At 45.1% G+C, this 27,708-nt stretch overlaps 3 protein-coding genes across 36 annotated transcripts in view; 1 reads left to right on the top strand and 2 right to left on the bottom strand.

Annotated features, from left to right (window-relative positions):
* The window catches only part of GTF2E2 (general transcription factor IIE subunit 2), a 29,403-nt gene extending 10,683 nt beyond the window's left edge, over positions 1 to 18,720 (bottom strand). For 2 of the 11 annotated variants that reach the window (XR_015287324.1, XM_023926471.2), the window contains exons 1-6: positions 18,086 to 18,585; positions 17,822 to 17,988; positions 8,163 to 8,254; positions 7,666 to 7,773; positions 6,915 to 7,097; positions 6,334 to 6,427 (exon numbers count right to left, since the gene is read on the bottom strand). Coding sequence is in view for 5 of the 11 variants with exons in the window: in XM_023926471.2 (XP_023782239.1) it covers positions 6,334 to 6,427; positions 6,915 to 7,097; positions 7,666 to 7,773; positions 8,163 to 8,254; positions 17,822 to 17,984 (640 nt within the window). In the remaining 6 variants the exon portion in view is untranslated. Of the gene's footprint in view, positions 1 to 6,333; positions 6,428 to 6,914; positions 7,098 to 7,665; positions 7,774 to 8,162; positions 8,255 to 17,821; positions 17,989 to 18,085 lie in introns of all 11 variants that reach the window. The other 9 variants (XR_015287327.1, XR_015287329.1, XR_015287328.1 and 6 more) reach the window with 7 other exon arrangements.
* Positions 9,904 to 13,536, top strand: SMIM18 (small integral membrane protein 18). Of its 3 annotated transcripts, none has more exons than XM_023926476.2 (2): positions 9,904 to 9,988; positions 13,095 to 13,536. In XM_023926476.2, the coding sequence occupies exon 2, from the start codon at positions 13,140 to 13,142 to the stop codon at positions 13,434 to 13,436; it is 297 nt and encodes a 98-aa protein (XP_023782244.1). In that variant the 5' UTR covers positions 9,904 to 9,988; positions 13,095 to 13,139; the 3' UTR covers positions 13,437 to 13,536. The 3 variants fall into 3 exon arrangements, with proteins under 3 accessions (XP_023782244.1, XP_023782245.1, XP_023782246.1); XM_023926477.2 differs by having other exon boundaries at positions 9,935 to 9,992; XM_023926478.2 differs by lacking the exon at positions 9,904 to 9,988 and adding an exon at positions 12,611 to 12,694.
* Positions 18,721 to 18,748: 28 nt separating the features above from the next.
* The window catches only part of WRN (WRN RecQ like helicase), a 29,202-nt gene continuing 20,242 nt past the window's right edge, over positions 18,749 to 27,708 (bottom strand). For 10 of the 22 annotated variants that reach the window (XM_086890641.1, XM_023926480.2, XM_086890635.1 and 7 more), the window contains 14 exons: positions 27,426 to 27,567; positions 26,468 to 26,641; positions 26,293 to 26,387; positions 25,964 to 26,039; positions 25,735 to 25,808; positions 24,590 to 24,668; positions 24,197 to 24,309; positions 23,899 to 24,013; positions 23,189 to 23,314; positions 22,272 to 22,434; positions 21,583 to 21,797; positions 20,390 to 20,461; positions 19,773 to 19,904; positions 18,749 to 19,071 (listed from right to left, as the gene is read on the bottom strand). In XM_086890641.1, coding sequence (XP_086746767.1) covers positions 18,949 to 19,071; positions 19,773 to 19,904; positions 20,390 to 20,461; positions 21,583 to 21,797; positions 22,272 to 22,434; positions 23,189 to 23,314; positions 23,899 to 24,013; positions 24,197 to 24,309; positions 24,590 to 24,668; positions 25,735 to 25,808; positions 25,964 to 26,039; positions 26,293 to 26,387; positions 26,468 to 26,641; positions 27,426 to 27,567 — 1,699 coding nt within the window. In that variant the 3' untranslated portion in view covers positions 18,749 to 18,948. The remainder of the gene's footprint in view (positions 19,072 to 19,772; positions 19,905 to 20,389; positions 20,462 to 21,582; positions 21,798 to 22,271; positions 22,435 to 23,188; positions 23,315 to 23,898; positions 24,014 to 24,196; positions 24,310 to 24,589; positions 24,669 to 25,734; positions 25,809 to 25,963; positions 26,040 to 26,292; positions 26,388 to 26,467; positions 26,642 to 27,425; positions 27,568 to 27,708) is intronic. The other 12 variants (XM_086890636.1, XM_086890649.1, XM_086890656.1 and 9 more) reach the window with 3 other exon arrangements.

The following is a 27,708-nucleotide window of genomic DNA, read 5'->3' as shown; positions in this document are numbered from 1 at the left end:
TCTCCAGGCAGCGGCTGGTACGATCCTACCTCCCTTCATTCCCCAGGCAGAGAGTTAAGATACATCCTGTCAGCAGGTCTGGCTAACAAACTATAAATAAAACACGAGGCACACATAGCAAGGCAAGACTAAATTTTTCCTTTTATTTCCAGATAAATTTAGTTTACAGTTGTCAAAACAACCACAACCTCTGCATGCTTAAGGATATCTGTCCCGTGCAGCAGGGGATGAGATGCTCCAGTGCCCGTTTGCCACAGATACCCACCCGGGCTCTGGGCACGCTGCAACCAAACCACAGTGTATGAAACTCAACCCAGTTCCTGCCCTTGGAACAATTCCCTACCTAAGGCACCTTGTTTTCCTATGCTCTCAGGCATTTCTCTTCCTCCTGTTGCCAACAGTAAGAGACTGTGCCAGCTTTCCAGGAAACAAAAGAAAGGAATTTCACCAGCGAAGAACAACAGTGTTCATTTTTGGTAATGCAGTGGTTTTGAAGAGAACCCAAACCTGTCAAAACCCCACTGTTGGTTACAGGGAGATAGCTCACAGCCTGTTTCTCACAGAGGCTATCCAGCACCCTGGGATCAGTGTGCACATCCCTTAATGCAAGGACTGACACTGGAGTCATGACATTCTCCATCTGCTCATCCATTCTGATGGGGATTCCAGGCTTTCAGCATAGCTGGCGGTGCCTGCTATCACAGATCATCCCTCACCTCATCCTGCTGCAGCAGGTGGAGAAGGTTTGTCCTCTTATTTATGATATCTTGCTGCAAACAAATGTGTCTCCTCATTAGAGCTCAGAATATATGGACAAATACGCCCTGGTGCAAAAAAAAAGGAAAGCTGAGGATAGGTGCTTAAGGTTAAACCGGTCTACATTCTTCTGGGGAACAGAAGTGAAAAATTAAACACTAGAAAATAAATGGTCAGCTCTTCAGGGATCAGCATGCACAGAAGTGCAGATCACAGTTAATATCTAACTACGCTGCTCTCTGCATTTCTTGTAGTGCCGTGGTTATAACATCACTCCAGCTTCACATCCACCTCTTAAACTCGGCCAAGAAATACAAATGGAACAGGCACCAAGATCCAAAACTGCAGAGCTAAAATGGGCTTTACATACAGATAATTTAATCCACTAATTGGCCCCACCAGAGTCACTGTATCATATTCTGCAACTCCATTTAAAAACTCCTCCATAAATCAGGCTGCTTTCAGCACTACTGCTTTGATTGCAGTAATTGCAAAGGAATCCTCTTCCCATCCTGGAGCTCCATGTAGGGCTTTAAAATACTTCATTACCCGGGAAAGAGGGAGTCACAACGACATGGAAACACTCCGTATCGAAGGTCTGGTGTGGAACTGAAAGCACAGGATAAAGCTGGAGAAGCACAGGGAGCTGCCACCCTTCAGTGCCTGTGAGCTGTCTGCACTTTAGTGTGTCATCTAAAAGGAAAGGGAGATCCATCCATCATCTCATCACAAAACTGACTTGGTGTAACACCAGACACTGGGCTAAATGCAAGGTCTGAAGAAAGAGAGCAGCTGGATGGCTGGCACTGAACCATTTACATATTACCTGTCAGGTTTTTAAGTCTCCAAGGACTATGCCCCTATCAACCAGGGAAAGTTTAGACCTTGGGAATACACTCTCTGAATTATTGTGACATCCTCTCGGAAATATGAGAACCTGTGGGAAAAGCTGGCAACAACCACAGCTCTCAAGAAACAACCCTCTGCATTTGTAGCTGTGGTACTTCTGCACCTCAGAAAAAATACCCTTGACCTGACATAGGGAAAGATTTTTCCCAGCTTCCTTGCAAAGAATCAGAAATGCTGCCACCCTGGCCTTTGCTGCGTGTCTGAAGAGCAGACAACAGAGGCAGAAGGCAGCTCCTAGGGAAGGCTTCAATATACCAGATCCATTTTTCACAAGGCCTTTCTTTTCTCTGTGGACAGGGCACAAGGAGCTCAGTGCTGGTGTGAGGAGTGGAAGGGGGATGCAGGAAGCTCCCCCCATGCTGGCCTGCTCCAGCCAGCCATGGAGAACAGGTTGGGATGTATGCATTCCTGCGGTGCCTGTAGCCATTATGATTGCAGAGCGCATGCAATTTTCCTTCTCCGTGTCTTGTTCGCTTCTGGGTGATCTTGACACCATCACAGTGCAGAAAAGGTGACAGACTCTTCTCTTTGAGCCACTAAATTATTTTATACCTCAGCCAGAATGAAAGTAAAATGGCTACAGGAGGATAAAAAGACAGCAAGGCTTCACCTGACCGCAGCAGGCTGCACTCAGGCAAGCTGACAATCTCTGCACGACTTAGGCTGCTTTGACAAGATAGAGCCCAGAAAAAATCCCCAGGGGAGAAATTTCCCCTGGAGCTTCTGGTCAAAGCCATGAAGGTTTGAACCCTCACGGAGATTTGCATTTTCCACAGAGCTTTCAAGTCCTGATTCCAATGCAGATCCTCCTGAGAAGAGGCAGAAAGCTGCGATCGCAGTACTGAGGCAAGTGTCACGAACAAATCCTACACAGAGTATCTTGCAATCTGATTTGCAATTTGCAAACTAAAACATTCTAACTCAGAAACTGGACAGAATCAACACTACTCACAGGCTGCCTCCTTGCTCCTCCACAGAGCTCAATTCTGTTCTCTCAAGTACTGAGAGGAGGAAATGAAACCAGGAGCTGGCTGAAAAGCCAGTTTAGATGTTTGCTGACATCTCCAGCAACGTGAAGTCTGCGTGCCCAGACCCAAAACAATGAGCTCTGACCAGCAGGAACCAACACAGACCTAAGCAGAGGGCAGTGTAACAAAGATTTTACAGACACATTCTCTCTCTGGAACACCCAAGGGGTAAGGATGCACAGTTACCTTGATTTTACAGCATCATGAGGCGCCTCATAGATGAAAACAATTTGCACTGACATTCCCTGAGTGATTATCCTCTAACACACTTCCTTTCTATAAATGCTTACATTTGGGGAATGAAGTCATGGGTAAATGACTGCCTGGTGACTTTGGAGAGGCTTATCCCAGCACTTCTGACTGCCTCACCTGCTCTTGCAGAAAGGTTGAGATGGTTGTGGAGATAAACTGATACATCACACAGGTAATAAAATCTGCCAGAGATTAAAAACAGCTTAAAAATCTTCAGTGAGCCAAGCCAAAAGCTGAACAAAGGACAAAACCAGACAATTACAGTGTAGAAGGGAAGAAACAACAGTCCTAACAGTTCCAGGGAAGGCAGCACTGAATTTATACCAGAAGGAAAAGGTGCTAAATCTGTGCTGTCCCTCGACCACCACAGCCCTAAGCATTGATCCCAAGAAATTTTTACAGTGTCAAATTTAAGAAGCTTTGGCCATTCTCTAAAGCCTTTCAAAGGCTTAGGAAGAGTTTTAAAATAATGAGCTATCCGAATTTTTTAGCATGAAAATACTTCCTAGAGTGCATTCAGCTGGGAAAGATACCATCTCTAGCAGTTAGGCAATCAAACTGGCCTTTCAGCATTCAGCACAGGGGTGAAAGCCTTGTTCACATGCAAAGTGCTTCGCCCCAGCACAAAAAGGCAGCGCTTGACTTGGCTGAAGCACCTGAAATCTGGCCCTGCTTTTATAAACACTTTCAGCTCCACACCGCTGACAGTAGATTAATTAGCCAGGAAGTCCAGAAGGAACACATGCAATCTGAACCTTCCTCGGCTAATCACATAAAAGGAAGAACAAAAGCCGTGCCTTACTGCTAAAACCTTCTCCAGTACCCTTGAGATCACGATATATAGGCACCGCTCCCGTTGCTGCGATACATTGGGATTCATTTTCGCAGGGGGAGAAAGAAAAGCTTGTTCAGCCATCAAGTTTCAGAGGCAGGCACTGCCAGAAAGCAGGTCCTCCCACTTCTCCAGGCAGCAGAGCTCCAAATTGCCCTGGCAGCTCCTCTTTCTCTGCTGATGGAGCTCAGGCAGCAGTGGGAGAGGACACCCGACTTTTCAAGGCTATCAACCTCAGCCAACACACGTTCTGAACCGAGATGTCATACGGCAGCACCGTGCACCGAGGAGCACAGAGACCTTATTTCTGAGGATAAACATTAAACTAGAAACATATTTTGAACTGTCATCGGCTGCTAGATCAAAGAGTCTGCCAACACTTCAAGGCTTATTTTGCAGGCTTTAAAAAACTTCATTTTAACGTTGCCGGAGATAATGAGCTGCAATAGCATTGCTAAGGCAGAGACGTGTCACAACTCATCCTGTGCACAGACAATTCTGCCAGTGACTCCCTAAGAGACACCCTTCTGCTGCTCTGGAAATAATCCTAAAGCCAAGCTGCTCAGGAAGGATGGGCTTCCTTCGTCACAGGATGCTTGGAAAAAGGACCTGCTCCAGTTGCAATGAGTGAGTGAACCTACTCGGGGATGTTTCCAGCACGGTGGCATGTGCAGGTGGATCACAACAGTCACAAAAGAGAAAATATCCTTCCCCCTCTCAGAACAAAGAATCAAAAGGAAAACCAAAACCAGCAGGAACAGAGCAACAACAAAACATCACTTCTGGCTGGGATGGGAAGCTGCTGCCACCTGCGGATAAAAGGAAGCAGAGCCACCTTGAACTACAAACATCACACACTGGATCCCTTCAGGACACACACTGCAGGCTTAAATGCCTTCCTTCAGCAGGAGGCCAGGAGTTTTAAAGGGCTTTTTTAACCTCTTCCTCCCTCTGACAGCAAAAGCTTGCATTGCTTGCTCCTCAGCAATCAGGGGTGTGCTACAACGTGTCCTGTCTAAGAAGAGCCCGGGGTTTAGGCTGGCTGCCTGGTGCCTCTGTCTACATCTTAACAAAATGGGCTCTGATATGAAATTTCAGGGTTTAACCTGGAATTACTACAAGCTAATAACAACAGGGTAGAGACCTCCCTCTGATAACTCTGTTAGTATGCTTGGGCTCCTGCTATCTGGAAAAAATTGCACAAGAAAAAACATTCATTTAGCAACACGACTAGGATACCACCAGTGGCTAAAACTTCAAAGCTGTGTCTCAAAAGTTACTGCAAGAGCATTGATTTCTAAATGTTTTGGCCGTAAAACTGTGGGCTGATGGACTGAAGAGGCACTACCTCAACAGAATGACAGGGTTCATGGTAAACTCCTGAACATTTGGAAATCAGAAATTTCCCATTCTGCATATAGTTTCACTGCTGCTACTGAGAAATGACAGAAATTGTTTAAAAAGAAATTCACTTCTACCTTTTGAAATATTTTTCCTATTTTTAAATGCTGTAGATGTCACCTCTATTTAATCACCCCTGTGAAACAAAGCATGTACTCTCAGTACATAACAAAGAGTTAACGATACACATCTTCAGTGGCTAAATTCTACTGAAAATAAAGATTCCTTTGGAGGTAGGCAAAGATAAAAAAGATCTTTATGAATCCCCCTGTGGTCCTGTAAGTAGAGCAGTTCAAATTTGTATCAAAACTCTTTTTTTTTACTTTTTTACCATACATAATGTGATGCTATGTGATGCAATGGCTTTACATGTCATGTTACAAGAAAAATACATTAACAAAAGAAAGTGCTCAGTGTCATTGAGTCATTCAAAATATTTTGACACAGACTGCCTTCCCCTTTCTGCATTTACAGACACCTGATGTTGCCATTAATGTCATTACTGGAACACAGACTGATTCCTGTAATTAATTTCTGTGCATAAAAGGGCACCAGAGCATTTTACCACTATTTAGGACACAGCAAACACACTGAACCTGTGAAGCCCCAAATCCACTCCAGCCCCAGGCAGGAGCACTGTCCCAGAGCTGTGCTCTCCTCCCAGCTGTAACCACCCCCTTCTCAAGAATTCTGCACACATCTCATCCCGCTGTGCTTCCTCCTTCACTTCCATTTATGGCCTCTTGCTGCATTCACCAATAAAAGGCACACAGTTAATAAACTAGAAAAAAACCCAACAAAAATCGTGCACCAATCATTCTTTTTGGGTTTTTTTGGGCTTCCCCTTAAGCAGCAAAATGTTAGATGCCATTTTAATGGCAGTGAGGTGGTTTTTAGTTTCTTCTGTACTGCTGCTCTTGAAGACAACTCTTAGATTTCTGGTACCATGTTCCAATGTACTCATCATAAAGCAGAGGATATTTACCACTGGACCCACTTGCTGGTTTCATTAGCCCCATGTGAATATAAACATTCCCCTTGCATCAGGACACACCTAATATTTCATTAGCACCTTAAAAGCTCTACCTGAAGTCTGCTTACACACAGAGGTGCTTAAGATGAATTCAGATCAACCAAAAGTAAAACAACACCTACCTTCGTCCACAGCAAAGTGACAGCTCTTGTCATTGTAGAAAAGAATTTTCTTCTTATCAGGGCGATTAACAAAGATGATCTGGTCCCCTAAAGCCTCAAAAACAAATGCAAAAGAACATCTCAAAACCACTTTGTTTCCAAGCTGAAGGTCTCCCACTCCAACAGAGCCAGACCTTGTGCTACAAAAAAGCAACAACTGGAGTAAAGCTGCAAAGCAGCTGGCATGAAACACATGAGTACACTAATAAATCAAAATATTTATCACAATCTTTTTAATTTATTTATTATAAATCAAGAGATTCAAAGGACTGAGGTCAAGGTGTGAAAGCAGAACTAAATGCCTACGGTTGGAATGTGTGAGATCAGAAGTCTTTTGTGAGAAAGAGTTCTGAGAGCTGTGCTGACATCAGGGCAAATATGAACGTGAAGGATGGAATACAGACAAGGCCACAATAATAGATCTGCTGAAATAGCTTCTGAGTTATCAAAAGAACACAAACAACTCATGAGAAAACTCTGTTTTAGTGTCTCTCTTCTCTCTGAGAAGTGAACCAGCTGAACTGCAGACACGTGTTCCTCACCTTTATGGCTTTCTGTGCGTTTGGCAGCCCTTCCTCGATGTCTTCCAGAAGGATTCCTCCCAGCCCTCGCTGGTCATGCTTGTCCAAGAGCCTGAGCAGAGCCTTTTTGTCTTTCAAGTTGTACTTGGGTTTGAAAGCATACTTCCCATCCACAACTTCTATTTTCGGATTGTTGACTAGAGCCTGTAACAGAGTCGGAAATTTCAAACCTTGAAAGAGTGCAGACACTTAGTACTTAATTTCTGGTGTGCTTTTGAGCACATGAGCCATCATGTTACAGCTGCCAGGCTGAAGGTTTGAGTTTAAATGGATTTTAAACCCTTGGATCTGAGATCCACCAGCTCAGGCACAATTCACCACGACACAGAGCACCTCTAACAGAGAAGGGACCCGATTTTGGTGCTGTGGGGTATTTTCTTTACCTTTTCTCATCTGGCAAAAGCTCAGAGATAATTTTAGATACACTTCTTGGGAGGAGCTCTCCCATTCCATTTTGATATTCTGGTTCATTATGGAAGAAAGCTGGAGCTACCTTTTGAAAGACTCCAGTAAAGTCAAGCTTCCCTCACAACCAATACTGCCAGAGCAGTGGTTTCTGTTCCCCAGAATATTATTAGTGCTGGCAGCAAGGAACATTACAGTCTTAGCAGTTTCTTGAAGGTGAGATTACATATTTAATAATTTAATAAATGTGTGTAATTGAGCTTTATCAGAATGCTTTAATGAAAACCTGAAGATGTGTTTTCTTTACCTCGCTCATTAACCATTGTTTCTGTTTGAGCCCAATATCTAAGTGCTGTGTTTCATCCAGTATCTCTTCCAGGGTTAAGGGATGTGTATCACCGCGCTGGTGCCGGGTCTGGAAAAGCAAACAGGACCTATTACAGTTCTGTACTCACTTGATTCAGCAACTCAAGTCACCAAAAAGTAACTAAGGTTGGCACCAAATTACACTTCATTTTGACCAATAGCCCATGAATCCCAGAACCTGACAGCATCTTGCAATTCCTGCATATAAACCCCATTATCTTGGTTGTAAAGTGACCTGGGATTTCAGTTATGGAACAATATGCTGACAATTTCATTTACTGACAGCACTTGGAATTCAACAAGCAGTTTCTTGAAATTCTCACTCTTGCAGTAAAAGAACTTCAGAGGTTGAAACATTCAGCATTTTCCAGCTACCACAGGATATGAAATAATTAGAGTATTTAAAACCAGTATTATTTTACACCAAAAACATCATACCTTCATATAGTTCACTATTTTAGCAAGGACTCCAAACTTGTAGCCAGAGCCTCCTGAAAGGGCTTTCAAGTTAAATGATCCATTGCTGTGATCTACAAGGAAAGAAAACCAACAATTAAGAGGATGCCTCGATACCTTCCTGTTGGCTCTGAGCTCCATCACGTTCTCACTCTGCTTCCAGCAGCTTTTGACACGACAGCGATGGTCAGAAACAGCAGTGGCAGAAGCAGCCACCCCCAGGTGACTCCTTGCACATGTCTTGATCCAGACCCAGAGACTCAGAGGACACAGCTCTGGGACATTCCTGAGCAGAACTCCACAAATAAAAAGTTAAGAAAGCAGCAAGTGGCTGCAGAGTTACTGCCACAAGAGAACGTGCTTAATTCGGTGGCTTAACATCCCATAATCATTTTCACTACATTAATCCACGCTGAAATAATGCACTGCATTTGCTCCACCAACACCTTCCTGCTGCTGACATGGGGACAGAAAGCTTCCCTTCTTCCCAAAAGGCACTCAGTGGTTACACAGCAGGTAAAGGAAAGCTGTGATTTTTTAAAAAATGATTGTTTAAAGTAGCTCTAGTGGAGAATTTATTAAACAGACCCATACAAACGCAAACCAATTCAACCTGGTGTGTTGCACCACTGGAACAACAACTCAGAACCCCCTCTGTTGTCAACTCTGGTTGTCTTTATAATGAGGTTTACTATCTTTTTGTTTCAAAAATTCAAAAATTCTTGCAAGGTCGTTAATGACCATTTCATTAACGCCAGCTCTTAGCACTGCACATTAAACACAAATATCCACAAACCGCTGTCACAAGCCACAGGCTCATTACCAGCACAACATTGCTCAAACCTAATGGCAACAGTTTCTTTGGATTTCAGCTACTCCAGAAAAAGAACATCCTCTCTTTGTCACCAGGGGGATTGTTTAATCCTCTGGTGATTTCTAAGCACATCTGATAGGACAAGAGCCATCTCAGAGATAGGAGCTCCTATTATTTCTGTGGAAAAACCCGTGAAGGGAGAGAAAAGAACAGAACCTTGAAGCTGTTACATGACATTGTCTTAGAGGCTCTACACAGCACAACAATTCTAAAATTAACACAGAAGAATCAGTGTAACTCCAGCTACAGAAGAATGTTTTATTCTGGTTACTAAATTAAGATGGTAAAAGGAGGAAAAACAAAAGCTGGCTCCCTCTGAAGATGCAGCCCACAGGGATTTTCCCCTACAGGGTTTCCCTTTAAAGATTAAAAATTAATGTCTATGTAGGGCATTTTAGAAATAAATAGAAAAATCATAAATGTGATGAAAGATCTGAAGTGACCAAAATAAATTCAGAGGTACAACAAACAGTCAAGACAACTTAGCGTGTTTTTGATCTGTCAATTGAATCAGGAAGATTATCTTGTTTAATCTGCCTGGCTGCAGCCTGCTAGAGTTCATGACAAGAGAATCTAACCACACTGTGAGGCTGGAAATCTGCAGATATTAACACTTCAAACGTCGTGGTTTGATGGCTGATCCCAGCACAAGGCAGAGCAGGGTGGTGGCCAAGGCGATCCCCTGCTAACGAGCTCATCCCATCCTAAAAATCAACAACAGGGAGGGGTTTGCTTCTTATTCCAGACAGAAAGAGTCATGCTTATGAATGATTTACTCCTGGGGTTGAGGGCTCGATGCAAATGAGCACAAAGGAAGTTGTCAGCAGCACCGTGCTCTGGCCAATGGAAGGAAAGCTCCATCTTAGCTGTGCCATAGGCTGCACTAAAAAAAGGGACCAGAACGGCGCTCTCTCAGCATCCTTTCACACGAGAGGTAGGTGTGTATCATTTTATAACATTCTCTGAGGTTTATCTTGATTACTGAAAGAAAATATGCCTGTAAGCTGAGAACCTGTAAAAGCTTCTTGGAATCAGAATGATTTTTCTCTAGGCTGAGCGGGATTTATCCCGCTGAACGCGCAGGAGCTTGTCTTGCACGATCAGACAAGCACTTTCACCATCTGTGCACTAATGGAAAATTGATGACCACTCCATCTTACAGCAAAGCTAACACAAGCCAAGATTCGGTAAACAAAATGGATTTCGTCCTTACAGGGGAGGTGGCTGGTTTCCTGCAGCCTCACATTCCTTGTGATTGATTCTGTGTGTTTTCACAGAAATGACAGCGAAAGGCTTTTCCTTAAAACAAAGACAGCTCCAGCTGAAATGTGAGAAATGTTACCTCCCAGGGGGTATTCTGTAAATTAGGCTGCCTAAAAGAGATCTGTGTATGTGGAAGAGAAACCTGTTCTGGAAATGTGCTATACACTGGGTAGGGAGAAAATCCTGCTGCCTGCTGTTATCTTTGGAAATACTGGAGCAGCCATCGAGAGGACGCAAACAGCCGGGGTAGAATGCACCTGAGATTTGTAAATGCTTTTACCCCGAGATGTCTGCTCAGTGCTTTCTTAAACAGGAGCTCCTCAGTGCTGCATTAAAAGGATTTTCTGCCAGTCATTACCCTCTGCTCCCCGAATATGATTTCAAATAAAGCTGCTCCTCTGCAGTGCCCAAAGATGCTAATGCTTTTAAATTAAAACCTGGCGCAGATATTAGAGGAACCAGTTCATTAAATATTTAACTCACTGCATTTTGGATACATACAAGTGCTGACCTGATGGCAAACCAGACTGGTTGGCGATACGAATCTGTACTGTGCCATTACAAAATAAGTAAAACTGCAGGAAATCAGCCCATTTTTGACAGCTTTCAAGGACACTAACCTCATTTGTGCTCTTTTAATTCTGAACAGTCAGCAACAGCTACTTCAGCCTTGTATTTTAATAACTACAGCAAAGAGTAGCTGGTCTTTATCTGCCTCGCCTCATTCAAATCTAAGGAGATCATCCTCCTCCTCCTCAAGGGGCATTAAATTCCACCTCCTGGCATTAAGACAAACATCTCTCCACTGTGCAAACCACTATTGGTGGCAGTGGAGTGGGAAGGGAATGGCTGCTGCACTGCGCCGTGCTGCCGGCTCCTGCCTGGCCATGCCGTGCCCGAGATGCTCCTCTTTTCCTGGGAACAGAGCTACTGCCTTGGCAGAGAGCTGTGCTGGAAAAGGGTCCTGGCTACACAGTGCAGAGCTGGACAGTCCCTCCAGCAGCCCCAGATCTTGATCACTTCGAGCAATATAAATAAAAAAAACCCAAAAACCACCAAAAATGACTAAATTTTGCATCAGAGCAACAGTCTATTTTTGTGCCTGGGGTCTATAGAGCGAGCAAACTTACACGTAACAATTCCAACCAAACCCTCAATCTTGGAAATCTGTTAACAAAGTCCAAACCAAAACTCCTTTCTTTCCCAAAGGTATCCTCTTGTCATTTAAAATACACAATTAAAGTCCTGCTTATTTTAAGTACTCCTCAAAGTGGACTCCAAATCCTTTTATTCAGCTCCTCCCTCTCTCTTTCTCTCATGGATTATTTTAAATTAAGCCTCCAAGCCACCCCTCCCAAAACCCTCTTGACTTTTAGCCCCATAACAGGTTGGCTGAGTTTCCTTCCCAGACCGTGACCAAATCCAACCACTCTCTTGAAGCCAGGACCTGACTCAAGCCAGGAGTATTTTTAGGTTGGATTTGCTCTGTAAACTTTTTTTTAAGGAAAAAAAAAACAACCCACCAACAATTTAATTAATCCCATCCACCTCAGTCGTACTTTGTATATTCAACTACTAATTTGTGTACTCAGTCACAGATTTCACAGAGGAAAAGTTGCTGCAACTGCTCCAGTAAATGCCTGTATGGAACCCTAATGCCAGGGACCTTCCCAACAACAAAGCTCTTTGGTTTCAATTTAAATCCATTGAAGGCAGAAGTATAAAGGACAAAATATGTAATATTTGAACAATAAAAATAAGGCATAGATCACAAGCTGATTTGGTAGCAGGATCCTGGTTTTCATTTCATTTAATAACTTCACAGAAATGAAGACAGGTGCTCAGACTGCTTTAGTAGACACCACCATGACCACGCTCCACCTAAAAACTCCTTGCCATTTCCTCAAGGAAATATGGAGACCTGACTTGATCTCCTCCTCCCACGCCCAGTTTTCAACTGCCTGTGGGATTCAAAGGTTATTATGACGTCCTACAGCCACAGCAGGTAACCACAAGTTACCGTAGCTCCTTGGACAATTTTTATTACATTGGACTACAGAGCAAAGGCAGATTTGCTGAAGTCTTTCTTGCTTCATCTCCCCCCACACCACAGAGCAGCCTCCTCCTCCTCTGCTGGGTGCCAACAGACAGCACTGGGTCCAGGGTTAGGCAGAGTTGAAAATAAGAAATCAGACCTCCTCACAGAAAGGGTTGGGTATTCCTTGTCATCCCCCCTGATGACTACAGCACCACAAACAAGATTCCCAAACACTCTCAGTGCCATCTGGGCAGCCAAGTTCCTCCAGCAGAAACTACTCAGCAGTGGAACGAATGGGTCAGGCAATCTGCTCTCCTGAAGTCAAGCGAGGTTTTGCAGGTGATTCCAAAATTCCAAAACAATAAGGCCTTTCCCACCATGCAAGTGGCAGCCTCAAGGCTGATGATGGACAGGTGGCTGAAACCACTGGACACCTAGACAATCTAAGTTTGTAAGCTTTCTGTTTGTGCATGTAATTGAAATAAAGAAGCAAAGCTCTCTCATTCCTGAATAACTTATACAGCATGATGCCTGCATGAACCAGACGCTGCCAAAATAAATATTCCTGTCCTATCACAAACTTACACATCTGGAGTTTGATATTTTGGGGAGCAAATATGAGCATGCAACAATCCAGGTTTGCATGGATTTCTGTATTTAAGTAGCTGCAATTTGTGATAAATATCACAGCATGTCTTTGATTGACAGAGTCCTCAACAGCTTTGTTTTTGTGTTTCAGCTCCCAAATCTGTGCCAGTGAGCCTACTCAGACAGCTCCTCAAGAATGGCAACCCTCAACAGCACTCACTGGAATGAGACTACTACATCCATTTCCCAGTACCTGGGCTTCCAAGTGCAAAAAATTTACCCTTTCCATGACAACTGGAACACTGCCTGCTTTGTTATCCTGATCATATTCATCTTCACTGTAGTTTCTCTGGTGGTGCTGGCTTTCCTGTATGAGCTGCTGGACTGCTGCTGCTGCGTGAAAAACAAAACTGTCAAAGACTTGGAGAACGAGCCCAATCCCGTCAGAGCAATGATGAACAGCTTCAGGAAGCGTGAAACGGAGGTGGTGTAGGAAGCACTGAGCACCTGCACTTGGAGAGCAAACTCGGTTTGACACCTCGAATGAAGCCTCTTGTACCTTACAAATGAGCAAGTCACGTGCTTTTTTTCTTTTGGACCTAAATATCCACGGTTGCAATTTTATCTCTGGATGTGAGCTGGAATAATTGCAAAGGCTTTCCAAGTGTTTGGCAGAAAGACAATCTATTGCAGTGCTATGGGAGGGAAAAAGGTCTTTGTTTTTAGATGAACTTTTGCTGTTTATATTGGGTGACTAGAATAGAATTTTGTCTACCTGACTGAACAAATTTTGCCTAACATGCATAAAACTGTTGTTTAACTGAAGAAAACACTTATAAAATGCTCAACAGTCTGATCATATTCAGTGCAAAGTCAGCAGGGTTGTCCCACCAAGTCAGACACACAGGTACAGGACAGACAGACAAGGGGTAAGAAAAATGTTGGGGAGAGAAGGGTTGAATGGCAGGAGAGGACTGGGTAAATTTTAGCCTTTGGCAGCACTTTTTGTTATGGGTTTCTTGCTTTTAGAAGAGAGAGTGGTGGGAGGAAAACTAAGCCAACCAGAAATGCATCCCTAAAGTGGTCTTTTCTAGTCCTCCTAAGGGTACTTTGACCCCTTCTTTCCACACTTCTTCAGTTCCAGGGAACTGTTCTCCCCTTACTTCATATGCAGTCTGGCCAACCACTTCTGTCTGTTAAGACCTGTGTAACCCATTACCTTCAGAATATCTGACCCTTTCCAAAAATCCTGCTGGAAATGAACAGAGACAATTCTGAACCCTAAGGCGGCTGCTTCTGTGGCAACCACAACACTACAGGGAATTGCACATGCTGGATCTGTCATCCCTATGCCAAACTTCCAAAGCCAACTGGAAGTGATGGAGCTCTTGCCAAGAATGCAGGGAGATGGGCCACAGACCTCCCACACTGAAGAAGGGGATGCAGCTTTCAGGTGCAAGCATGTTTCACACAGGAGGCCACAACAGGATCAGCACTGTGCTAAGAGGGCAGCTTCACTGTGCACAAGAGACTCTCCCTTGGCTTCATCTGCCTGCTGATACATCCCAGAGTTCACACTCACCCCTTCCTCACGTCCTCACCACACAACTCTCACACCTCTGGCTCACCACTCCTCTGTAGCTATGCTGTGTCTGGGATTTTTAAAAGCCTTCAAGTTTTGCAGCTACAAATGGCAACTGTAACAACAGTGCCCAACGTGGCCATCAGTAACTCCTGGCAAGTCCTTCCCACTCCTGAACCCACACGGAAATGTCCCAGAGCAAAGCTACACACTGGACAAGCTATTTAACTGTATCGACCACAGAAAACATTCCTGCCATGAAGGAGACAAAACCCACCCAAATGGCCACAGCCATAAGTGACTTCACAGTCCACCCATGTCTGAAAAACCTTTGTGCTATGGCCAGTACCTATAATGATATTTTTTTTTCATATACATATACATATATATATATATACATATATATATATATATATATCAAATCCCTCTCTCAGGTTGAGCATGACTAAGCTCCAGAAGATCTGGACACAGTGGAAGACTTGCTAATAGACACATGCTGCTCCTGGTTGGTGAGATGGAGTCACAAGACACCCAAGGCACAATGAACTAGCACAGCTAGTCCAGTGATTCACCTGGAGAAGCAAACTCCCTCCTGCAGTCACAAATCCTCACAACCACTCATCTCAGACACACTTCTTACAGTCAAGTTTGGCCAGGACCAGTCCCCTGTGCAGAGAACGCTTCAAGCTCTAAATCAAAAGCACAACTGATGGGAGCCCCAAGTACAAGACAATTCAGGACTCCCATCAAGACGTACGACAAAGAAAACGTCAGTGGTGACAACAATGACACGTCACCTTCTGCTGTAGGTGACAGCATCAGACTGCAAAGTCCTGCTCAAGAGGCCACAGCAGCCATTGGGATGCACTGAATTAATTAATGTCTCTTTCCTAAAAGCAAATGCCCTGGACACTGTCAGCATTCCCACAAAATGCCCATCAGGGCTGCACAGCAGAGGGCAGTGTGTGCAGCACGCAGCCTCTGCTGCTCTGGCAATGCCTTCCCGAGAAGCACATGGAATGACAAACCTTGGGACTCATCCCAGCTTTTTTTATTTCATAGGTCTGCAAAGGGGAATGGCTGTGGGCACAAGAAACAGAAGACAAAGGTGTCCCCTTGCACAGTACCAGAGAAGACTCAGGACGATTCTTTCCCACGAAATAGCCCCTGAAGATTTTGGCTCTTGACTACTGTTGGCGGAGACTGCTGAGACAAAGGTCTTCAGACAAAGGCCACAGCCACAATTTACTACTGATTAATAAAATGAAACAAACAGATTTGATCCATTTCGTTCATTTTCCAGTTCCTATTCTGAACTGAGTAAACTAGTTTTGAATATTTTCAGCAAACCTGTTGAAATAATGATCTGAAATAATGATAGTGAAGTCTGTATAGCAATTGCTGTAGGAGCAGTGGGAAGCTTAGAGCCAGACTTCGCAGACAGGCCAGATTCAGCTGTGCTTTTTAATTTGAAGATTAATTACCACGGTCTCCATACCTCTCCTCCCCCCAAAAGTGAAAAGGGCAGGTTCTCTGAGTCACAGAATCACAGAGCGAGGGAGGACCTGTGGGCACTACACACGCTGGGACTATCAGTGCCAACACACAAACAAACTCCATTTATCACCTCTGTGGCTGCTACACAACAAAACTAGCAGTGACCCCCCCTGGTTTTTCTTTCTTTGGGGTGGTGGGACAGGGATTCCTCAAGATCAGGTCTTTACTCCACCTCCCCAGACCCGACTTTGACACCCACACAGCCAGACAGGCACCTGCCAGTCAGGCAAGTGAAATAAAAAAAGGGTTCTGAGGCAATGGATTTTGACTCCGTAGCATAAAAACATTGTAGAAACCCCGGAACCTTTCTGGTACTGCCTGGAACGCAGCCAGCAGCATAAAAGATCAATTTTATTTCCTCAGAGGCACGCTGGGTCCCTGTTTGTGTAAGTGTCTGACAGCCACAAAAGCACTTTAAGAAACCCTCAGCCCACCAAAACCACAGAAACAAAACAAAACCTTCTTCATCTGCTCAAATCCTCCGGATCAGACTCACACTTGTACCCTCTGCCCTCTCCCTGACTCCCTGTCCCTTTTTCCCAGCAAACCCCTCTCACCCCAGTGACGCAGCTTAGGATATTCTACGTAGAATTTTGTTTTATTTGGAGAGTGTGAAAAAGGGATGGATGGAAACCTGGCCTCCCTTGATTTATTTTAGCATGTCTGGCTGATACTTTATTTGGTGCCTGAGAAGCTGCAGACACATACCCAAATTCCCAACTCTTCCCCTGGGACAGAAGATGCTTCACTCCTCCAAACTCCCTGACATTCTTCTCTGTTGTTTTTAGCTCCATTGTTTCTTTTGGATTTTAGGAGAGAGCCACGTGTGGTATTATTCAAAATATGAGCATGGACTGAGTTTGCACAACAGGGTATTTTGTGTTTTAGTAACTCCTGGCATTTGATCTGACCTTTAAAGTGCACTTGAGAACTGCCACTGCTTTCAGAGCAAATCCTCTCCCCGGTGCCACACTTTCCACACACTCCCACTATTTTTGGTGCCTCTTTATTAACTGTTGATTCGATCCTGAGAGAGGCATTACCAGTGCCACCACCCCCGGGAAACGCCACAACTCCTCAGTAAAAGAGGCAGAAACCTCTGGAATGGCTGGTGCTCATGAGCAAAGCTTAGCTCCCAGGTGAAACAAGGACAACAGCTAATTACAACATGCAAGCCAGACAAGATGCACCTTGCAAAATCCACCTCGTGTATGAGTACCCTTCAACTCAACAGTTACCTAAATGCTTTAGGTGCTCTCCTGCCAGAAATAATCACAGAATCATGGAATGGTTTGGGTTGGAACAGAGCTTAAAGATCATCCTGTTCCAACCTCCCTGCCATGGGGACATCTTCCACTAGACCAGGTTGCTCCAGGCCCTATCCAACACGGCAAACAGGGAGAAAACAAACAACACCACTGCTACTGCCTGTCCAGCCAGCACCAAAAACCACAAAGCAAAGCACAGTTTCACATGAATAATTTTGGCAGTAGTGATTCCTCCAACGGAGCAACAGCAAACAAGCTGCTGGATAAGGCTTAGCACATATGCACAGCGGGGAATGTGTTTTTCACATTGTGCAAGCGCCTTGCTTAACAAAAGCAGCAATTTAAGAGAAAGAATGACAACGGCCACCAGCACAACTCACAGATACAGCGTTCTTCACATTAATAAACCACAACTTAAAGGCAAATAGTGGGAAACACAAAGCACCTGCTGGACAGGAGACTTCCACCCACCTGTGTTTTGTTTTGAGCTGGAGGAGCCCCCTTGTTCTACCTTGGCCTTCTTCTTCTTGGAAGCAGAGGAGTCCGAGGAGAGTGCTGGGCGTTTCTCTACGGCCGGCGTGGAGAGGGCTCGCTTTTTAAACAGCTCCCGCTCCCTCAGCAAGCTGGGGTCCATGATTCTGCCACGGGGAAAAGGCGAGAAAAAGGTGTCGGCGTCACTGAGGTATTTTAGGAGCAGAAGTACCAGTTTACCACGGAATACGCTGAGGGTCCCACCACTGAGTCCAACTCTTAGCCCTACACAGGACCCGGCCAGAAGCCCACAGTGGGCCTGGGAGTGTCGTCCAAAGGCTCCGTGGGCTGTGTCAGGATTGCTGCTGTGACCGCATCCCCGGGGTGCAACTTATTTCTTGGCTGCTCCTCCTTTTCCCGAATATGGACTTGAAGAACAAAGTAAAGGTGTCAGTGCACTACCGGAACCTTAAGGAGTGTGAATGGGAATGCCGAACCAGCCCTCAGGTCCACAGCTGGCCAGGACAGCCAAGCACCAGGCTAACGAGGGACCTCACAGCCACCGGCAGGACGGAACAAAGTAGCAGCGCGGCGGGCTGGCGACCGGAAACCACCGGCCGGAGGATGCCGGTGCCTCGCCGCCCCTGTGCCCGCGGACAGAGCGGGGAAGCCGCTCCCACATCCCCCTCTCCGTTCCTGTCCCTGTCCCGGTCCCGGTCCCTGCCCCCCCTCCCCGTCCCCTCACGGCGGCCCCGCGCGCGCCCGCTCACCCGCGCGCCGCCGCCGCCTAGCGAGCCATGCCGCTCCCGGCATGCCCCGCGCGCCCCGCCCCGGAAACGGCCGGCCCGTCGCCATGGCAACGCGGCCCGGGGCCTGCCCACAGCCCCACAGCCCCACACACACACACACACACACACAAAGAGGTTATTTATTTAAATCTTTTTATTGACATCCCATTTCACACAGTGAAAAAATGCTAACAGTGCTGCGCGAGGAAGAGAAGACGCAGCAGCAGGAAGAACGCAGAGCAGAGGCAATAAAAGCACCTCTGAAGCAGCAGTCTGGGCAGCTAATGCTTTTGGTGATGGGAAAGAAGATTAAAAACCAAATCATCTTGATTTCCACGTTCAACTGAAAATCCCTTTTCTGGTTTCTGTTTTGCACTTCTTGGTGTGGGTTACAGGTCCAGCTGTTGCTGCTGAGGTTCCAAACCATTCTGGCACTTTCCTCTTAGCAGGCGGATGCGAGTTCTGGAAGGAAACAAATGCACAAATGTGGAAGGGAATGCACAGCTCTACTCCTCAAATTCACACTCAGCTGGAGCCATGACCAAATTGCTCATTCTAGGCTTATGTTTCACTTAAATCCAACACCTTACTCAAGTCCCTAAGGGGTTAAAAATTAAACCCTGAGAGTAAAGGCTGAGAAAGAATTACACTCGCAGCAATATCTGGCTTCAAACTGAAGGAAGGGGTTCAACAAGTGGTGCTGGTCAGAGACACGAGCTCCCTTTTAAATAAAAATCAAAATCTCTATTTTAAAATTTAAAAAGCTCCCTAAAAATAAAAGCTCATACAGCTTGTGTTCCTACTGACACCAGTGCAGAAACCCTGCACAGCCTCACAGAACCCTGTACTTAAAAGGAAAAAAAAAAAGGAACCAAATGTCCTCTTCAAATGTTGGAAGCATCTGCCACGAGATAGCTGACAAAACGTCCTGGGGGAAGTTTCCTGTAGTAATCTATTGCTGGCCAAGTGGGATATTTGGACACAGCAAGGACAATAAAAGCAACATGGCATCACTGCCTAAGGGATGTCGATGAGGGAAGTGTGCTGGTAAGCCAGGCCAAGCTTTTAGACACCACCTGGAAGCCAGACAGAAGCTGAGAGTTTGGTTATTGAGGATCCCCCAAGCCAACCCCCAGGTCTGGGCTGCGCTCCTGCAGCCTCACCTTTGGCTGAGATTCCTCCTCCTCGGGATCGAGGGCAGGCTGGTTGGAGAAGGCCGGGGTGATGGGCTTTGAGGGCCCTGCTGCCCCTCTGCTCCCTGCCTGCCTGGCATCCACGCTCCCTGCAGCCTTCCCCTGGGACAGAAAGGAAGCACCGTGTTACTTGGCTCACAGTCTCTCATCAACCAAGTGCCAACACCTCTGCTTAATGAAGGCACTGCCTATTCCTCATTCGTTTCACCACAATAAAATCTGAGCAAGTGAAGTTTGTGCATTTCAAACACACAGCAACTGGAAATGGAATTGTATTTGGGCCTCTTTTTTTTTTTTTAAGTGGAGAAAAAGAGTTCCTTCATCCCTACAGCTCTGAACACTTGAAATATTCACTTCTGACTCAGAAGAGTTACATTTTCTAGTGTGTTTTTACAGCTCAAGTGTCAGTTCAAAACAGCACAGTGCTCACAGAGGTATTAACCCGTGTTTTTTGTATCATCCTGCTGGTCATAGGCTGCAGCAGCCAAGCTGACGTTTTTGCATCAGCTACACACCCCTGAGTTACCAAAATCCTCACTAATGGCACCTTTACCACGTGCTTTATTAGAGTGAGAACATGTGTTTACCGCAGCCAAAGGCACCACATGCAGATGGGTTTCCTCTGCTCCTTCCTTGGATGCTGGATTGATCCCATTACCCTGTAAAAGCAGCAGCAATGTCAGGCCATTCAAATCCAAGAACATCCATTAAGAGATTTAAAACTGCTTGCTACAGAGAATTATTAGAGCCAGGAGAAGTAAACTTCTTCTGAAGGAGAAGTAAAGACTGGATTAGCTTTTGGATTTGCAGCCTGTTCCTTTGGATTATCTTAGTTTGATTACTAATAGCATGTCATTCCCACTATTAGCTCCAGGAGCTAACCAGTAGCAGGGAAAATGTGTGATCAGAGCTCAGGCAATTGGACTGTCAGGAGGTCAACTGCAGGAAAAAGGAGGCTCTGACACAGATATTGTCAGAAACAAAACAGCACTCAGGGAAGCAGGAAAACCAATTTGGCAAAATGACAATGCTTGAAAAATTGTTTAAGCCACTGTTTAAGAAATCAGCCCAAGGCCCTGTAAGGAACAGACATGAAATCCTGGCACAGTCAGCAGAATTTGGAAAATGACTTTTTTTTTTTACCATCCCCACCAGGTGCAGGGTATCCTTTGTACAAGGTGCTGAACTGGGACTTGGGGTCACAGAGGCCAGCACAGGGCTCAGACTATCCTGGATTTTCTTCAACAGCAACAAAGAGCTCCTCATTTCCCAGGATTTGTCCTTCAGGAGACACTTGTTATCAGGCTGTGCCCAGCAGTTTCAAGCAATACAGGAATGCAAAGACTGAGACATTCCTGGTGGGAATTGCCTCTGGCTTTTTCATCTTCTTACCCTTCCTGCTTCCTGCACAGTAGGAAAATATCTTTTCCCACATCAGGTTGGTTATTAGGTAGCAATGCACAGAAACAAAGCAAGGGCACAACCCCGATTTGGTTGCGATGAAGGAACGAACATGTCCAACTCGTGTGTAACAAACCAGAGCTAAGCTGCACAAGTCTGACCTCTTCCTGGGTCCTTATCCCAGAAGAATCCTCAGTTTCTGCTCTGAGCATTCCTCTGAAGAAGAGGAAGAGGCAGTTCTACTCAGAACTGAGGGAGAAATGGATTGGGAAGATGAGACGCTAAGCACTGCTGGAAACGCCAACAACATTCTGTTAGTCTGTTCTAGAAAGAAAATATGATTTTGCAGAACAACAGTTTTATAACCTTCTTAACTAACCTGTGTTTTATTCCACGAGGCACCTTCCCTGCTTGCTTGATCTGCTCCTCTTTTTCCCTGCTGCCCTTCAGGCCACACCAACCTTCTTTTGATGTGTGAGTCGCCTTGGGATTTATTTCTGTCCTCTTTCTCCATCAGTGTAATCACCATCTTGATCAGATACAGCTCAATATTTGCAGGAGTAAGTTTTCTAATTTCTTGAATTTTGGTAGTGTCTTGGAAAAAATATGAACACAATATTAATTGTTTAGGCTCCTTGCCCCTGATTCGGTTTTCTTATATTGCAAAATAAATTTGTTGCACCTCATTAAAGCACAGGATTGATTAAGGCATAGAAAAGAAAATAAAAACATATGGGTTTGACTCAGAAGATCATGTGATAAATTCCCAGTGTGTTTTATGAGGATGCCAGTACTTCCAGGAATACTTTGTCAGGCTGATACTTTTTTCCCAAAAACACTGAAGTAAATACAGATTTAAGAGGGATATCCCAATCGTTTCCATACAATCAAAGCATTTGCAAAGGTCTGCCCCATGGTTGTGGAGCACGATGGTGTTATTTTGTACGTGAATCTTGAAAGGAAAGCAGTGACCCTGGCACTGCCCCAGCCTTCCAGGATTGTTGGGCTCTACCAGGCATGAGAAGCTCCAGGTGAGGTCAGTGGTGCTTGCAGTGACGCCACACTCACCCGAGAGAACGGGAGGACTGCGGATAACGTCCCGAATGACCTGCTCAACTGCAGGCGTCAAACCTGCTCGCTCCAGGCTCACGCTGTAGCCAGCTCTCAGGGCCTGGGACAGGTGGGTGCCAACCACAGCAAGGGGCAGAGATCTGCACTCGCTCACAGCTTTCTGGGGAAACAAAAGGCACAAGGGATTCGCATGGTGCAAGTGTCGTTCCTGAAAAACAATCCAGAGGCACCGGCACAGGCAGCGCCAAAAAAGCTCCCCAAACCACTGCATTGCTCCTAACAGCTACCTTGTTTTTCTACCTTTTCAAGTGTGTTTCTCCCTCAAAACTTCACAGCTTGAGTGCAACACCTTAACCTTGAACTCAGCTGAGATGAAGGAGCTGTGGTGCACCGGACCTCTCAGGGGCCCGCGTAACACAGAACATCCGTGCAGGACACGGATAACAGAACCAAAACAAATCCCCCCTCATTTGATATGTTCAAAGAATTTTCCTCTTAAAACATTTGCCTTGAAGAAAAACACACTGTGCATATCATCAGGATTAGTGGATACAGAGCATCAAGTTAATAATAATTTGCACAACTATTTCTTGTTACTTCATCCTTAGGTACATTTTTAACTTGGAGAGCACCTGACCCATACTCTTGGGAGAAGCAAAGCAAAAGCCAAAACAATTTGAGTTGCTAACTGTGGAATTAAAAACTCACTATATCCCACCCCAATTTTCCATATCACTACTTCAGAAGAGGATCTGCCATTTCCCAGGAAGATACTGCCTCAAGAGTTTTAAAGCAACCTACCCAGCACTGTGCAGAGGAAGTTTTAAGAGAACTTGCACATCCCCCTCCTCTAGACAAAGCATCCCTGCTGTCCGTTTTCAGCAAAGCAAAAGCATCCACAGTCAAAAGCTTACCAGAGAGTAATTTTTCTCCTGGAACAGGATATATGTGACCTCCTCTGAGGGAGAAAGGGCTCTAGCACACTTCCAGGGAGATGCTTCCTTCTGAGCCTTAGATTCAGATGTGGGGAAAGTGTCGGTCTAAGTGAGATAAAGCAGAATTAAATGAATTGTTAACCCAGTGACAACCAGTGATTCACCCTCCCATTAGCTGAAGTTACCTGATGAAGTAGCACTAACAGAATCATTCATCTCTCTGGAGGTGGGTTTTGACCCCAACTCCATGTTCTTAAACCAAAAAAAAAAAAAGTAAAGAAGGGAGGGAAAACTAAAGCAAGGAGAGAATTCAGATGGACACTCACACGTTCCCATCTTACTAAAACCAGCATGGCATCATCCAAGGAACTTGGAAAAGAAAACCAGCCAGAACAAATTGCCCAGGCCAACACATCATCTTAGGTATTGCTCATTCCATGTGAAACTATTCCATCAGAACAAACTGTGGCATTTGGTCTTCATGGGCAACTTCTCCATTTGAGCTAAACTTTCTCAACACACACTCCCCCAAAACAACTGAAAAACTAGGCATGCTTTTGGTTCCCATTGCTAGATCAAAGTATTTTTTTTTGTGAAGCAGAAAGACAACTCCATGGAGTCCAACAGCTGCAGAACAATTCCTATCCTTAAGGCTCCTGCCAAGGAGAAGACACTTGAGTTCATCATACCTGCAAACCATTCACTTGGCAGAAGCCCTTAATTTCATCCAGGAGAGGCATCAACATGGTAGACTTGGCTTCCGACACACCATCAATTTTCTTCAGATTCTCAATGCTTGTGGGCCTGGTTTAGGATGAAGAATGCAACAACATAAGACATTCCCAAACCGTTGCTGCCTACTGCCTTTCAGTAGCTGGTGGAGGCACTTCAGATGCCTCCACTCTCCCAGCAGAAGAAGGAAAGGGATTTGTGACTTGGCTTGCAAGCTCCCCACTTTGTACAACAACGTCTGCATGCTGGTTTTACCTTATCCGGGCCATCTCCACCAGGATCTTATTGGTTGCCAAGACAGCTGGAGGAATTTCCTTCTCATTAGCTACCTTCTGTCTAGCAGTCAGCAGCTTGCCATACAGAGCAGCCTGGGAAGGAAGGAGCCAAATGCTCAGGAAGCAGCTCCGCATCACTCATAGGTGTAATTATTACAAGAGCACAAGTTATCACCTCCCTGATCTTTCCAATAATACACAAAACCCCTGCAATCCATTAATCCCTCCTCCTGTTATTTCAGCCCTATTCTGGGACTTCTATTCAAAACAACTCAGTAATTTTAAGAGCTGTCCAAGCCAGCCAGACACCCAAACACAGAACAACTGTGGCTTGCAGGCTCAGAGATATCCTCCCTATCCCAGAAAACCTTACCTCTAGTTCTTGTTCTCGGGATGAAACACTTGGTTCTTGGGGCCTCAGAGGAGATCTCAGTGGTGAGCGCCCTGAAACACTAACAAAACATTGAGTGTGAAGCAAGCCTCGATTCAGATCAGTTTATTCAGGCACTTGGTTCAAGGCTGTGGGAGAGCAGCAGCCCAACTTCTTTTGCCAGCTCCAACAGCACCTCATGCCAGCTCTGCTCCGAGCCGGGACTGGAGCTGGCTGGGGTACAACCAGCAGTATCTTTAATGTCACAATTTCTCTGATCTGGTGCTGGAACCCAAAACCAGCATGAAACAGTATCTGTGGGAGTCTGGGGGGAAAAAAACCAACCCAACTCTGCATGATCTCTCAATGCTGGATTCCCATATCTTGAACAAACAAAAACAAGATCTGACAGTCACTTGTCCCCTGTGACACCCCATTTTTGCCATGGCTGAGAACATTAATCCTGGCCAAGGACAGTGATCACCTTAAAACCATCAGTGACAGGGACACAGCTGCTGTGCTGTGAGTGGAATTAGCACAGCTCCCAGTCCATGGGCTCAGGGACATTTATCCTTGACTGCACTGCCATGATTACACCGCGATATCTGTTAGCACACAAGTCAAACTTAGAGCCTCCTTTCCTTTTTGATCTGGATTTTAACTATCCCTAAAATATTATGTCTTCACATGGCTGCAGTGACAACTATTCACCTAAGGAACCAAGCCTCTCTTCCTGCCATCTGCCAGCACCAGAATGGCAGCACGAAGGAGGAATCCGCTCAGAAATACAAGGTGCATTTAATCTGAAGCAGCACCTGAGCCAGCAAAACAAATTACTTGGTCTGCTTTTTGCAAGAGGTAATTTGATTTCTTTTGACCTGAGGGAGCCTCGAGTTGGTCTCAGTCTTTCTCCAAAGCAGTGTGGAAAAGCAGAGCCCTCCATGTTCCCTGACATTAACTGTGAAATCTTGTAAATACAAGAGATTTTGAAGTACAATGCCGTGTACAGCAAGTTTTAGGCACTTGTCTTTTTTTAATGCGTTAAACAATTCTGCATCCATTTCACAGGAAAAAAAAATGCTCATTTTAACCATCCCCATGAACACTGCCACAATGAGGTAAACCTGTTTTAATTTCAAATACTGTACCTGTTAAGCATGTTAGTGCTTCTTGGAGGAGTGTTATCTTTTCTGTAACAGGAGAACATCTCATATAGAGATACCTATAAAAAAACAGAAGAACAAGACAAATGCTGATTTACCATCTTTGGCTGTTGACAAAACATGAATTTGTGATGTTTGCAAGTTGGCTGTTTAGGTTTTTTTTTAATATGAGCAAGGGTGGATCACACTGCAGGAGGGTTGCACTGGTACAGACCTGCTTGCCTGGTGACTGTGTAGCTCCTTTTGTGCCTGGGGAGCGCTGCCTGGGGAGCACAGGTGAACGCCTGCTGCTGTAATGCAATTAATTATATCTTAATTCCATTGTGTAGTGACACTGCCCTTCAAAAAAGTAACATTCTGCTAAATAAACTCATTTCAAGTTGTATTTGGCAAATCAAGTTATTGATTAATTACGAGAATCATCGTTCTTCACGAAAAAAAACAGGACACTGAGCATTTCAAAGCCTTCTCCAAAACCAGATTTCAGAGACAGACCAGATGTTAGTAAAGAGGCATTCAGGAGAACATATGAACTACAATTACCTGGTAGAAGGCCTCTGCAGATTAAGGTCCTCACTGGACTGTAATAGCAGACTTGGATTTGAGGTAGATCCAGTTTTTAACAGCCAATTTCTACCCTGTAAGAAATAAATCACACTGCTTAGCTGTGGATGCCACAGGAGGAGCTCTCAGTGGGTCACTGCAGTACCACAAGTACCTTCTGGGTGAGCACACAAATGGTTGCAAACTTGTTGCTCTGGGCTGAGACTTCTTTGAGGAACCCTTCCATTATCAGCTGTTGGCAGAGCAGTTTCCACCAGTTCTCTGGCCACTCTTTCCCACAGCCAAAGAGAGGGTGTCTCCGGTACCGGTCTGGCAAGCGCTGAGAGAACTGAAAGTTTCCAAACAATCTGTCAGATTTGTCCACTCCTTGCACAGGGAAGCTTCAGTACAATCAGTAAACCAAAAGCACAGTGTGTGAGGAGCCTCCTCTAACCTATTCCACTCCTCATCTACTTTCTCTCTACTTTCTTTCTTGCCAAGGCTGCGGCCAGTTCATTTTTCCCTAGATACACCTGACTGACAACCAGAAGCTTAACTTCATTGAAATGTTAAACAAGGAACATAATTCACCCCCAGTTTTACCAAGTACCACAGGTCATTGCTTTTCTCCTCAGCTTGTAAACATAAAAAGTATTTTGTCCTTATTCTAATTCATTTCCAGTGAGTTTCTCGCTTAATCTTTCAGAACAATTAAAATTAAATGTGTAGAGAAATGAATTTATATTCATTCTGGTACCCTACTTCCTACTCCAGTACTCCAAGTCAGAGAGCAACACAAAGCTACAGTGGAAGCCATCCCTTTGCTTAATTCAAACATGAGCCAGCTAGTTCAGCCAAGATGTTTATCCTTCATACTGATAAGGCTGTTCCTCTCAAGATAATCAAAATTATGCATTTACATAAAAAATTAGAGAACAATCTTGTTTGTTGCATGGGGAATGGAGCTGAGCAGCTTCCCAAAGTCAAGATGAGCTCTCTACACAAACAGCCATCTCCCCAAGCAAAATGGTATACACACATTGACAAGGATGTATGTGCAGGTACTGACTGGCAGATCAGCTGAGAGGAACACTGTCACAGGAGCACACACAAGGAGTTGTCCCATCACTCACCGACCCTCGAAGAAGCAGAATTGGCATCCTGGTGCCAAACTTCTCATCCAGGGCACTCACTGCAGACAGCAGCTGCTGTGCTTGCTTCCCAAAGTCCTGCAATCCGCAGTCCAGGTCACTGGGGACTGCCAGGCAGGAGCTGCTGAAACGCACAAAGGAAGCAGAGCTTCACACAAACAAATCAAGGCCCCTCTCCCTTGCTCCGAATGTCATCAACCCAGTGATTAACGAAATAATAAAATGAAATAACCACAAGTGATTGACTTGTACTTAGTCTCTAATG

Source organism: Cyanistes caeruleus, chromosome 5, assembly GCF_971803275.1.
Source record: "Cyanistes caeruleus chromosome 5, bCyaCae1.hap1.1, whole genome shotgun sequence".
NCBI classification, from domain to species: Eukaryota; Metazoa; Chordata; class Aves; order Passeriformes; family Paridae; genus Cyanistes; species Cyanistes caeruleus.
Note: the sequence above shows the minus strand (reverse complement) of the source record. Positions and strands in the feature narration are given on the sequence as shown.

What these genes read in the sequence shown, in the direction of transcription:
- SMIM18 (XM_023926476.2), top strand. Translation starts at nt 13,140, where the DNA reads ATGGCAACCCTCAACAGCACTCACTGGAATGAGACTACTACATCCATT.